General features: G+C 53.7%; 1 protein-coding gene across 1 annotated transcript; it reads right to left on the bottom strand.

The window, feature by feature from the left end:
* Positions 1-4532: 4532 nt before the first annotated feature.
* On the bottom strand, positions 4533-11636 carry CTSB (cathepsin B). Its single transcript, XM_065878697.1, has 9 exons — positions 11488-11636; positions 10420-10505; positions 9387-9501; positions 7715-7833; positions 6910-6995; positions 6475-6618; positions 6058-6174; positions 4985-5113; positions 4533-4657 (listed from the first exon to the last, which is right to left on the bottom strand). The coding sequence occupies exons 1-9, from the start codon at positions 11608-11610 to the stop codon at positions 4572-4574; spliced, it is 1005 nt and encodes a 334-aa protein (XP_065734769.1). The 5' UTR covers positions 11611-11636; the 3' UTR covers positions 4533-4571.
* Positions 11637-13391: the final 1755 nt, after the last annotated feature.

Raw genomic sequence — 13391 nt, 5'->3', positions numbered from 1 at the left:
CATTTTCTTTCTGTTCTCTTCCTGTTTTTCTCATCCTTTTGTTTTCTTCAGTGGACTTGAATGTAGTAGATGTGAATGTTTAGAGTTCTAGGAATATTCCCGTTTCCTAAGGATGCAGACTGTCTTCTGCACGTGAAGGCTAGGAAGTAACTTCTGGGTGGGGTTAGCATTATTTCCTCATTTAAAAGGAGTTTAGGTTTCAGGATTGCCTTTGGTCCCATCGTAGCAGGTTGGTTTCCAGTTAAGGCTGACGTTTTTGAGATTTTTATAATAAAGAACTGAATTACTCGGCATTTGTCAAGGGCAGTTCACTTGAAGCCTGGATGAGCGTGGCAGGTACGGAACTCCAGGCTGGAGTTACTGGTTGAGGGACGGTGGCCACTGCTGCCACTGGGAAGCAGGGACCCGGCCTCCCCCCGCTGCGCTGTGCCTGCCAGGAAGGGAGCAAGGGCATCATCTCCGCCAGCCTGCTCTACTTCTAGCTAATTCTCTTAGCTGCATTCAGAAATTTTATTGCATTCGGAGGGTATTTTCAGCTTTGGGGTTTTTTTCTGTTTGTTTCTCAAGAAAGGCAGAAGATGTTTTCGGGTGATTGGCTTGAAAGCCAAGTGGCACTTAGCCCAGTTCCCCCAGCACGGTGGTCCACCTCCCTCTTCCCCCCAGCATCGCCGAGGTTTGGGCTGTGCCCACCCAGTGACTCCGAGTCTCGGCTCAGAGGGGGTGTTTGAAAAAGCCCCTCGGGCCGAGAATCCCTGTCGCAGGGCGTTACAGTACTTTCCCGAAGCTGTGCTCTTGGTGTGTAGTGTATAGTCAGTCCTCTTTTGCTGCAGCTCTCTGTGTGTGATGACTTAGTCACTGAAGGAGCTATGTTCCAGCAGTAACGTTGGGTCTGCACTGTGACACACGTACCCACACTGATTCTTCTCCTGTGGGTCGCTGCCGCCGCCTGACCGTGAACTGTTTTGGTTCATTTGAGACTCAGTCCTGGATGAACCAGTCACCACACTGAAGCCAAAGTCACTTACCACTTAGAGCCCAGCTCTAAGCCAGACTCAGCAGTGAGTAATTTAAGCATCAAAACTTGGTTTGCGATTCCAAGGTAGGTGTTAAGATTTGTGTGTTGAAATCTATCACGTAGGACACGGGACAACCCGGTGGAAAGAGCCTGGGTCTGAGGTGGATGCGTTGGAAGCTTCTCTCCTGGCTCAGCTGTGGGGCTTTCTGAGCTTCTGGTGGTTTGTATGATCTTTTAGGTCCCTCCCAGCTGTAAAGCTATAAAGGTCTTAGCTCGCATGCCCACTCCTTTGGAAGAACATATCCCTTCTAAATGTTTTCTCTACTGCAATTGCCGGATAATACAGGATACCCAGTTAAACTTGAATTTCAGATAAAATGGTTTTTTAGTATAATTATGTCCCAAATACTGCACAGGACATATTTATACTAAAAGATGACTTCTGAAATTCAAATCTGATTTGGCATCCTGTATTTTTTTTTTTGCGGTACGCGGACCTCTCACTGTTGTGGCCTCTCCCGTTGCAGAGCACAGGCTCCGGACGTGCAGGCTCAGCGGCCATGGCTCACGGGCCCAGCCGCTCCACGGCATGTGGGACCCTCCCAGACCGGGACACGAACCCGTGTCCCCTGCAGCAGCAGGCGGACTCTCAACCACTGCGCCACCAGGGGAGCCCTGGCATCGTGTATTTTTACTTGCTGAATCTGGCAACCCCACCGTCTACTGCACACTTTTAAGGTAAGTAATTAAATGTACAAGATCCCTGGCATAGTCTACGTGACTCTTACAGTGGGAGATTTTAAGTTTTCCTCAGAGGAATATCTGACCCATCTGAATCCAGGGCTTCAAATCAAGAAACTTAACAGAGCCTAACCCCATTTGGAGAACTTTCTCTGGAGCCCTAGCTGAGACCTGCACACACACCCACACCCTGCCCTGGGAAACAAATACCTGGAAGCCCCACTCTTGTATCTACTGAGCCCCTTCTCTGTGGCCGCGGGTGTAGGGGGAGGAGGAGGGGTGGCTACACATTTGTTAATTAACAGGCATTCTAGGTTATTCTTTTTATTTTTGGCTGCATTGGGTCTTCCTTGCTGCGTGTAGGCTTCTTATTGTGGTGGCTTCTCGTTGCAGGGCACGGGCTGTAGAGCGCAGGCTCAGCAGTTGTGGCTCACGGGCCCAGCTGTTCCGCGGCATGTGGGATCTTCCCGGGCCAGGGCTTGAACCTGTGTCCCCTGCATTGGCAGGCGGATTCTTAACCACCAGGGAAGCCCTAGGTTATTCTTAGTTTTGGAAAGAGAGCTCTAAGGCTGGTTCTTAAACTTCAGTGAACTGCTTGAAGGTTCCAGATTGCTAGATTTCTCAGTGGATCTGGGGAGGTGCCCCTAAACCTACGTTTTTAACAAGTTCCCTGGTGCCACACATGTTGCTGGGCAGGAGACCAGCTTGGGAGCCACTGCTCTAAGGCGTTCCTCAACCCATAGTGGAGTCCGGGTTAACCACACATGCAGATTCAGGTCTGTCCCCAAACTGTGCATTTCTTGCAAGAACCTCAGAGATGGCAATGCTGTTGGTCCATGGACCACTCCTGAGGCTCCAAAGGACAGTTTCTGATGCCTATTAAAGGAACGGGAAAGGTTGGACTACCTTTGCTCACCCTTCTAAATCTGAACAAAAATACTCCCTTCTCCATGTAAAGAACGAAAAGGTATTGTCACTTCTGTCATCTTGTTTGGAGGCACCCAAGAAAAACTTCCCACCTACTGAACTGAGGCAATGAGGTGGTGGTAGTAGGGTAGTGTGTTTACTGAAGTAGTGACGTCAGTCCCAATCGTAAACATTGCTTTCTATTTTCTAACAAAGACTCCTTAGGCCAAGCACGAAGATGCCCCGAGGTCCAGTTCGGTTCACTTAGTGCATGTCTGCTGGCGTCCGGGTGAGGATGGAGGTGCAGGTGGGTAAGGGGTGCGAATGGGAGAAAGTAGTAAACAGAATTATTCAATGCAGTTTGGGAGTGGGTAGAAAATGTTAGAACTTCACTGTGAATGTATCCTAGCAGTGAAGAATTTGTAGCTTTAACCCTTGTTAAACATTCTGTAAGTACTATGAGTTTCACCAGTTTTTCCTGCAATGATGTTCACCACGTGTTCAAGAGCGTGTCTGAGGTAGTTCTGATCCTAATTTCTGGGGCACGTCAGAAGTTAAACCTCCTGTGCTTCTGGGAAGAGCTGGTTCCACTCCCAGTTGTGGAAGGGAAATGACTTGGGGTATTGACAGGCCGGGGTGCGGGTAGAGGTGGAGATTCTAACAGTCTCCTGTTCCCTGGAGAACTGGGGTCCTCCCATTGCGTACGGGGAATTAGGATGATGCAAAGCAGCAATCTTAACGAGCGTCCCAAGAGACAGGAGCTCCTAACACTGCACACAGGCTCTGCCCCGACCCGGGAAGCTGGTCTTCCGGCAGGACTGGTTACACCGCGCCTGCAGGAACCCTCACTGCTGGTGTGCAGTTGGTAAAATAAGAAAAAGAGGTAAGAGTTCTAAGTAAGTAAGCAGGCACAGAGTTCACCGAGGCTTGGGGCAGTGTGGGGTGGCAGATTTATAGAAAAGGGTTGATGAGAACGACAGGAGGACAGGAAAGTAAGAGAGGAGGTGCTGTGGTTTGACAGTACGGCTGCAGCAGTGAAGTTAAAAAGTTAGGTATTTATTTTGTTCCACTCAACCCAGGCAAGATATCCCTGGTTAGAGGTTCAAGGGCACCCAGATCCATGGGAACACGATTCCTTCTGGAGGAGAAGGAGAGACAGGCAGCTAAACGTCTACAGACAGTGAGAAACAATCTTCGAGATGCCACCAGAACGCAGACTTCACATTGAAGAAGAGGCATTTTATTGGCAGTCATTCCTTTCTTTGTTATATTAACAGGGTGAAGCAGTGATTTCAAAACAGTAAAAGCCGGCTTCTCCCCAGACTGTGGTATCAGAGGGCAGCAGGTAAGAGAAATCTCAACCACTGGGTTTGAAGGAGACGATCTGTACTTCCACTAGTACAGCTCTTCCAACCAGCAGACTCATCCACCTGATCAGCCGAGGGGCACACAACAGAAAACCTAAGAATCATGCCAAGGACAAGACCAGAGAGGGCTAGCAGCACTGCAGACCTCAACAGATGCAGGGGCCCTGGGAGAACGTGGCTTCTCCAAAGGGCTGCCCCACTATCTATCTCTTCTCAACCTATTCTGGATCCAGAAAGAAGCAGGCAGAAATCCATCTAGCTAGGAGAGCTCTACTTTCCACTCCTTTGGGAAACTACAACCCTTCTGGTCTTGCTCCCTGGTGACGCAGAGGCGGGGGCAGCAGGCACTACACAGCTGGTCTACGGGAGGCTTGCTGGCTAAGTGCTCCCGTCGTCTCCTTGGAAGACAGTGCGGATGGCAGACGTGGGGCTTGGCCTGACCCAGTCCACCAGGTCCTGGCTAAATCAAAGAATAAGAGACGTTCCTACCCCTGCATCTCATCCCCAGGGCCGGCGGACAGGCCCACAGGAGGTTACATCTTCTAGTACTGACGAGGGCATGGGATTCCAGCCACAATTTCCGATTCGATTCCACAGTGATCCTCTCCTCTGAGGATTTTAAAGAAGCCTAGAGAGCAGAAGACGCCTTTAGAGAGTGCTTGGCTTTTGCCGACATATCCAGACCCACCCCTGAAAAACGGGGAAACAGAAGTCACAAACCAGCCCCAAAGCTGTCACCAGCCAGCCCACAAGATGCTCTGCCGGCTTCCGTTCACCCCGCATCCGGCCCCTGCACCTGGTGCCGTGGGGACCCAGGCCGAGCACACACCCTCCCGGGATCAGAGGCTGCCCTCGTGGAAGCCCCGGCACCTGCGCAACTGGCGGAGCAGGACAGGACGCCCGCTGTGCCCTGGCTCAGGGGGCCCTGCTCTCAGCAGGAAGGGGCTGCACTCACCATTGTCACCCCAGTCGGTGTTCCAGGAGTTGCCGACCAGCCAGTAGGGGGTGCCGTTCTCCACTCCCCAGCCCAGGATGCGGATGGCGTGGCCTCCCATCATCTCTCCTGTGACGTGCTGGTACACCCCTGGGAAAGGAGACAGCGGTCAGACCAAGACCGGGCAGCCGCCCCATCTGCCACAGCACCCCTCCAGCTCAGCTGGTCACCCCGGGCAGGACGGACGGGGCTGGAGGAAAGGACGGGCCCTGGCGTGCCACAAGAAGGCTCCAGGAGTTCCCACAACATTTTGGAATTACTTATTTTTGAAAGCCTACCACACTCGAATATAGGAGGTAAATATTAAGATGGAGGCCAATCAAATGTGTTCGTTGGTTCCCTTTAAAGTTGTAAATTGTAAATTCTAATAAAAATACAACAGTTAACTGTGTTACATACAGTGACTCCACGTGGCTTAGTCTCACTGCTGCTCTGGGGCACACCCTGCAGAGGTGCTGATGACCCAGAAAGATGCTGGCTAAGGTGCTCTGAGGACCCCCAGGCTACCACCTCACTGGTGAATCACTTCGTCAAATTGGAAATGCGTCCTCTCATATAATACTGGTGGAGACTGTGTTAAGAACTTTTCTTGCCAGGCACCTTGGTTTTTTTTCTATAAGATTGGAGAGCTTTGGAGTTTTCAACCTAGCAGCGTATAAAATGAGACAGAAGCCCTCAGCACAGCCTGTTCGTCTGGAATGAGGGATTTCTAAGCTCTCAGGCGGCGACCATCCTGTCCCCGGCCATTTGAATCCCCACAACAAGGTGCTCCCTCGTTCCTCATCCACTGGGTGCTGGGCATGACGCTTAGACTCTGCCAAGGCCAACGTGAATGCGATGAGGAAGCAATGGAGGAAAGGCTCCCTGAGGAGATAAGTGCGCTGGCCTTTCCACTGCGGAGAGCTCTACCACCAGCCAAGGAGCGGCCAGGGGTGTGTGGCACCGCCTCCCCGCCCCCCCCCCCCAGGAGGTCCTGCCAGCTGGGAACCCAGCCCTCCCTCCCCTGCCAGCTGCCACCAGGGGTCAAGACCCACCAGACTTGTACAGCAGGAAGTCCGAATACACGGAGAAGGCCCCCTCGACTGGGCCGTTTTTGTAGATCTCCGCCATGATCTCCTTCTCGCTACCGGAGACGCTGTAGGAACTGCATCCTGCAAAGGGACCGGCCAAGTAGGGCAGGGCGCCTCCCACAGAGGGTCGCACGGGGCCTGAGGCCCTGGAAGCAGGGCAGGCGGCACCCAGAAGGATTCTAGGGCAGACTACTCCCCCATGAAAATGAGGGCTTTGGTCTCTTCCTTCCAAGACACCATTCCCGCAGACTTCAGGGTGGAAATGGGCAGAGAATGCAGTGTGCTGCTCCATTCTGTGTTCCTGACCTAAGAGCCCAAAGCCCTGGTCCTCCCTCCTTGGCTTCCCCCGGCCAGTGCACTGGCGGCACCCGCCCCGCTTACCAAAGTGCTTGTCTTCTTTGTAGGATGGGGTGTAGCCGGGCTCACAGATCTTGCTGCACTTGGGGGTGTCGCCCTCCCCCGTGCACGGGGGCCGCGAGCCGTTCACGTGGTGCTCGCAGGGGGGGATGGAGTAGGGCCTGCAGCCTGGAGGGCCAAGGACAAAGGTGGGTGTCAGGAGGCCCCTCGAGGCCAGAGGGAAGAATCGGGGTGACGGCTCGCGGGAACAGAAGTTACCCTCAAGTCTGCGGCACTGACGCTGTCCTCCTGTTGCTAACTCTGCCATACACAAGGCTGCCTTGTCTTTCGACCTGGATTTTCAGCCCAGCATTCCTGCCCTCAACCCTTAACCTCTACTTTATAGGGGAAAATGAGACCACTATTATTCCTGCATATAAAATCCATCTGGCCAGATGGGGGCTGAGGGCAGACACTCACCCACATGTGAGTTATAGAGGCCCCCGGACACCAGGCCTTGTTTCGTCCAGAAGTTCCAGGCTCCAGAGGGGAAGCCGCCATTACAGCTGAGAAAAGAACCACTGGTTAAACTTATGGTGAGAGTGGTTCTCGCTGCTCCCAGGCCACAGCCCGGTGCACCACCACTGCCTTTGGCAACTGGCCCAACAGTTCTCCCAGACCCCAAATGCCCCATTCATCCTCCTGACAGCCACTTCTTGCAGGGACTCGCCCCCAGAAGACAGGAAGTACTTTCATAATCACGTCCACACCAGGCTCTGTCTTCTGTCTAGACAGCGGTTCTTGAAGGGCAGTACGTTAGAATCCCCTGGGGCTCTTACAGAACACCAGTGCCAGGGATTCCCATTTCATTGCTGTGGGGTGAGACCTGGGCATTTTTTTTAACTCCCAGGTATTGCTAATCCGCAGCCACATCTGAGAACCACTGTTGCAGAAGCAAGGGCAGAGCTGGCAGAAGACAGGGATCTGGTTACTAATGGGGCTTATCTGGGAGCCCACCACCCTTAATTACAGAGAAGGAGACAGGCCCCAGAGACCACTACATTGCCTCAAGCAGGAAGGGAACCAGCACGACAAAACCCAGAAGCTAAGCCGCCTGTGCGGAGAAGCTGTGTCTGGCCCCCACGGCCCACACCCAGCTCTGCACGGCCGGCCTGGTTCCCGACGCCCCGGGTCCCCATCGTGTCTCAGCAGAGGCGGCGTCCCGCCCGCAGGGAGCCCCCCGGCCAGCGCCCACCCGCGGGTCTGCTGGGCGGCTCCGACTCACCCATCCCCACACTCGTCGCCACAGCAGGTCAGCATGTCCTCGGCCGACACCTCCACGTTGACACGTCCATTGCTGCGGATGCAGAGCCGGTCAGAGATGGCTTCCACAGCCCCGAACGCCTGCAAGAACCGGCACACTGAGCCCCATCCTGCACTGCGGGCCCTCCAGCCTCCACCCGGGGGGCGACGTCAGGCACCCCATGCCTTCCTGGTGGCTGGTTCCTCTCCACGGCAGTGGAGGAGCCTGGTACTCAAGCTGGGCATTAAAGCAAGAGACCAGTCCACCCCAAACCATTCAGTTCGCTGCTGAAACATGCGGTCTTTGGTTTCTGACATAAAAATATAGCTTGTACAAAGGACGAATACTGTATGATTCTACTTACATATGAGGTACCCAGACTAGTTAAAATAGTGAGAGACCAAAAAAAAAAAATTCGGGTGGAGCACAGAGCAGTTAGCGTGACCGATTCCCCCTTGGGCCCTTCCAGTTCCTCCGATTCTTCTGCTGACCCTACCCAGGACTGCACGGTGCAATCACTTCTGTGTCATCAAAGGTTTTAGTATTTACTAGATTTTAATAATCACTAGGACCGGGTAGCCTCTATGTTCTGTTAGTCCCTAAACAATGATGAAAACCTTCGCTGACATATTCCTGGTACCCACAAAACAGACCAGTTACCCATTCATGAATCTTAAGAATGTACTTTCCCTTTCCAAGCACCTACCTACCCCCCATACCCCGGGTGAGCTATGAAACTGTCCCAGGGAGGGGCTTCCCTGGTGGCGCAGGGGTTGAGAGTCCGCCTGCTGATACAGGGGACGCGGGTTCGTGCCCCGGTCCGGGAAGATCCCACGTGCCGCGGAGCGGCTGGGCCCGTGAGCCATGGCCGCTGAGCCTGCGCGTCCGGAGCCCGTGCTCCGCAACGGGAGAGGCCACAACAGTGAGAGGCCCGCGTACCACAAAAAAAAAAAAAAAAAAAGTCCCAGGGGCTCCTCAGCAGTGCAGGATGCGACTGCACGTGCTTCCGGACTGCCGTCTCCACTCAACCCCTCATCCCAATCCCACCCTGCGAGTTACCCTGGAATACACTGATTCACGGATTTAAAAAAAGAAAAAACCACAAGAGACAGAAGAGTGGTTGTTGAGGGTTGGGGAGAGGGGAATGGGGGTTAGTGTTTCGTGGGGACAGAGTCTCAGTTTTGCACAATGAAGGGCTCTGTGGACAGAGGTGGTGATACCTGCACAGCAACCTGAATGGACCCAATGCCACTGGGTGGTACATTTAATGATTAAGATGATTAAATTTATGTCGTGTGTTTTACCCAAACAAGCACAATTAAGGTAGCCATTGATATAGATGGGATGCTTCTTCACAGTTAGTGGTATTTGCTGATGGCCTGGGACAGTGTGTCAAACAGAAATAAAAACTGCTTCACAACCCATACGTGGGACACGCCCTGTACAGGGCATTCTGCATGTACCGATTCTTCCGCCTGGTCCTGCAATGATTCACGACCTTAGGGATCCTTCTTGTTTTTATACTGGTGGAGACTGAGACTCGGGAACCTTCTGTGACTTGCCTAGTCACAGCTGGTCTAACCTCAACTCCCCTGGTCTCTCCCACCCCAACCTGTCCCCTGGCCGCAGCCCTCCCGGCCAGCAGGGTACTCACCCAGCAGGAGCCGCAGGAACCCTGGTCTCTGATCTCTCTGATGGTCGGGCAGTTTGGCCACTGTTCCCGGGCGTCGAAGCTTTCAGGCAGAATCATGCCCTCAGCAAAGGCAGCTCTGGAAAAAGGAAGGTCTCCGTCACAAGCTGTCACCTTAGAACCCACTCTCCTATCCCCGCAAAGGCCAGCTGACTGCCGTCACCTAGAAGGGGACTGGCACGAGGACATGCAAAGGAGGGCGTATGCAAGGGTGTCCCCTTGGAATTTATTTAAACAATTTTTTGGGGGAGGCTGTGCCGTGCAGCTTGCAGGATCTTAGTTCCCCAACCAGGGATCGAACCCGGGCCCTCAGCATTGAGAGCGTGGAGTCCTAACCATCGGACCACCAGGGAATTCCCCCCCTTGGAATTTATAAAACAAAATAGGTTCTACTGCTCCACGTAACTTACTCTTCTGTACGTTTCTTTCTACACCCATTTTATAGATATTTTTGAAGAGTTTTCGCCACGGGGTCCAGATAACTGTATCTCTTGCTTCCCCAACCCGACCCCGAATCAAACATCTGCCCAGGTTCATCATTTTTTAAGTACCTTCACAACTGTGTAATGGTCCCCATAACGTAACTATCCCATCCTCACTGTTAGGTTTCTCTAACACTTCCTTCAAGAGTAATATCTACATGAAAATAGAAACTGCAGACTTTTCCAGAAAAAAGAACAAAAACATTAACGGCAGATCATATGGCTTTTCTTAGATTTTCCTTAAATTCAAGATTGGGTCCATTCAGATCTTGGAGACCCAGACCTGGGGCCTGTCCCACTGCGGCTGGGACACCTGGAGAAGCACTGTAGTAAACTCTGGCATCGGTGGCTAGCCCCTGTACCTCAGGCAGAGTCCCTGCAGCTCTGGGGGCAGTGAGGCCTACAGATGCCAGGGAAGCCTTCTTGCCTCCCCCTTCCCTCTGTGCCGAGCATCTCTGCTCCCATGGCAGCGGTGCTGGTGTAGCTGTGCGTCCTCCCCAGTGGTGGGCACTCACCTCTGGGGCAGCTTGGGCCCGCCCAGGAAGGTGCCACACAGCTTCTTCACGTAGCTCAGGTCCACGTTGTAGAAGTTGTGTCCAGCCTGGAAGACAGCCGCACCCATGGCAGTCACCCACCAACACGGGGCGGCAGCGGGGTGGGGATGTTTCCAGAGACGGGGTGGAGCACGCACACCACCCACACTAGCCCTGACAAGGCCGGGGGCCCCTCCACCTCCGCAGAGCAAGGGGATTGGGGCACTGCTACAGAACAAATATGTGTGTCCCCCCCCAAAATTCATGTTGCAACCTAACCCCAATGTGATGGTGTTAAGAAGTGGGGCCTTTGGAGGTGCTTAGGTCATGAGGGTGGAGCCCCCATGAATGGGATCATGCCCTTTTATAAGGAGACTCCAGAGAGCTAGCTTACCCCTCAGGCTAAGTGAGGGCACAAGAGGTCAGCCACTTGCAACCCGGAAGAGGGCCCCCACCAGAACCCGACTGTGCCAACACCCCGATCTTGGACCTCCAGCCTCCAGAACTGCAAGCAACACATTCCGGTTTACAGGCACTGGCCTCTGTGCTTTTGTTACAGCAGTCTGAATGGATTAAGACAGGCATCTGCAAAGCAGGCGGGGAGCAGCCCAGAGTGACCGCACGGGCAGTGGGTAGCTCTCAGACCAGTGGGGATCTCCCCCAAGCTGTACCATTTGCTGACGTCACGAGAGAGCCTCCAATGCCCTGAACACGGCTTATCCCTCATCCCTCTGTTCCTGTAGCCTCGGGCCTCAGGGCTGGGCAGAATCACGGAGTTGGTGGTACTGATGGGCTGTGACACCTACCACGGTGGGGTTACAGTGTCTACCCGGTGGTGAACTCTTCCAGAGCTGGTTTTCCCCCATGCACCTTCACACTCTCTCACACACAGACAACACATACACCAGGGAAGGGGACAGGGCGGTGCGCGTGGGCCTCAGTGGCCAGGTCTATGAATCAGATCAACTGTCTAGGACACACTGTCCCGCGGGCCACAGCTGCAGCCCCTCCCTCGGGAGTCAGAGTACACAGAAGGGGCCCCCAGCCCACCTTCCACGTAGTGTTCTGCTTGTTAACGAAGTTGACCAGCTCATCCGACAGAGGCGGGAAATGCACATCGCTCCAGGCACTGGTCAGCACCACCAGGCTGAGTGTGGCCAGGAGCCGCCACATTTTGGAAACTGGATGCTAGATTAACCTGGAAAGGAAAGGACACAAGACATCAGGATGCTTCTTCCCTCAGTTCAAGTGCTTGACAGACACAAGGTGTCACCTCAGGTAGCACTGTTCTGGGGCCACAAACAACCCAGTGGTCAAAGGGATCCCATTCCGTCCTGGCTCTACCACCTGCCCCCTTGTGCTCCTCAGTTTCCTCTTCTGGAACTGAGGTGTCAGCAGACAGCCTTCAAGCCTCGGTGACCATGTGCTCTCAGGCCTTGTCTCAAAGTCCCAGCCCCTGCCCATAGCATGCAGGACCGTGAAATGGACTCATGTTTGTGTCCCACGCCCCCAAATTCAAGTTGAAATCCTACCCCTCAAGGTGATGGTGTTAGGACGTGGGGCCTTTGGGGAATGATGAGGTCATGAGGGTGGAGCCCTCATGAATGGGATTAGTGCCCTTATTATGAAAGAGCTCCTACAGAGCTCCCTAGCCCCCCTTCCTCCATGTGAGGACACAGGGGAAGTCTGACCAGGCAGGGGGTCCCTCACTGGCCAATGCTGGCCTCTGATCTGGGGCTCCCAGTCTCCAGAACTGTGAGCAGTAAGTTTGTTTGGAATCCACCATCTGTAGCATTCTGTTGTAATGGCCTGAATGGCTAAGACAGACTGTGTGCTTCTCTAGGTGGCTGGGAGCAGGCACGAGAGAGAAAGCCAAGAAAGGGCTGTGCTGTGTGCGTGAGGCCCCCTTGGATGCCGGCAGGACACCACATCACTCGGTCTCTAGAGCTGCTGCAGGGCCAGGGCAGGGCTCACAGTCTGAAATGATGCTGGTCACTACATGGTTTGTGGATCAACTATCTTGTGAGCTGGGAGGTCGGGGCCGAGGCTGCTCTGCTATCTGTCAGAACCCACCCCAGGGCCCAGGCGACAAGCAGTTTCAACAAGTCCATCCCAAACAAATGGACAAACCCGGATCTTCAGGCAAAGTCGAATCCAGTGCCCTCCCCACTATGGTCAACCTGCCTCTCCATGGGTTCCTGGAACAAAGTTTGTGACTTCTCCCAAGTTTGTGCTCCCAAGGAATAAACAGCCTTTCCCCGTGATCATGTCTCAAGTGGAAGACCAGTGGGATAAGAAAAACGCGAGAGAAGATAAATCTCATGAGCCACATCCTGGACACCAAACAAGCAAACACAAGCCCACCTCCAGCCCCGCGTGTGCTGTCTCGAGAGCTGGGAAACCACAGCTAGTTTGGCTGGTGGCACAGGTCTCCCGGAACTGTCCCTGGCTTTTCCAGTCAGCCAAGGGCTCTGCTTCCAGTTTCAGAGACGGGGCTCCCGAGAAGGGAAGCCATCCCATCACCACGAAGGCCTTAGCTCTTGGATTGGCCTGCAGGAGACTGCCAACTTCCAGCTCAGCCTCTGAGGCACACTCTTAGGCAAGAAGCTCTGATGAGAGCAAGAAATGTGACCTGGGCGCCACGGCACTGCAGGGCCTCGTGAGATGCCCACTCAGTAAGCGAGTGAGTGAGAGCGAGAGCGAGAGAGCAAGAGAGCGAGTGTGTGTGTGTGTGTGTGTGTGTATGTGCGCGCATGCTGGGACCTCCTGTCCCTGACCTCAGGGGCTGGAACAGCAGGGTCACTGGGTCACCTCCTCAGGTCACAGGTTTTTGTGAGGGGTACATGAAGATGACGTAGGTGACAGCACTGAACATGCTGCCTTCCACACAGTGAATTATATTCAAGGGAAAACCTAACTTAATCGTTGCTTAGGCAACAATTCACTTGGAAGAA

This window comes from Phocoena phocoena, chromosome 6 (genome assembly GCF_963924675.1).
Source record: "Phocoena phocoena chromosome 6, mPhoPho1.1, whole genome shotgun sequence".
In the NCBI taxonomy this organism is placed as follows: Eukaryota; Metazoa; Chordata; class Mammalia; order Artiodactyla; family Phocoenidae; genus Phocoena; species Phocoena phocoena.
This window is presented reverse-complemented; position numbering and strand designations above follow the sequence as displayed.

Excerpts from the sequence above, each read along its gene's own strand:
- CTSB (XM_065878697.1), bottom strand. The coding sequence starts at position 11,610 with ATGTGGCGGCTCCTGGCCACACTCAGCCTGGTGGTGCTGACCAGTGCC. Across the intron at positions 9,502-10,419 it reads GGGCCCAAGCTGCCCCAGAG|AGCTGCCTTTGCTGAGGGCA; the intron begins GTGAGTGCCCAC and ends TCCTTTTTCCAG. Across the intron at positions 6,619-6,909 it reads CCTCTATAACTCACATGTGG|GCTGCAGGCCCTACTCCATC; the intron begins GTGAGTGTCTGC and ends TTGGCCCTCCAG.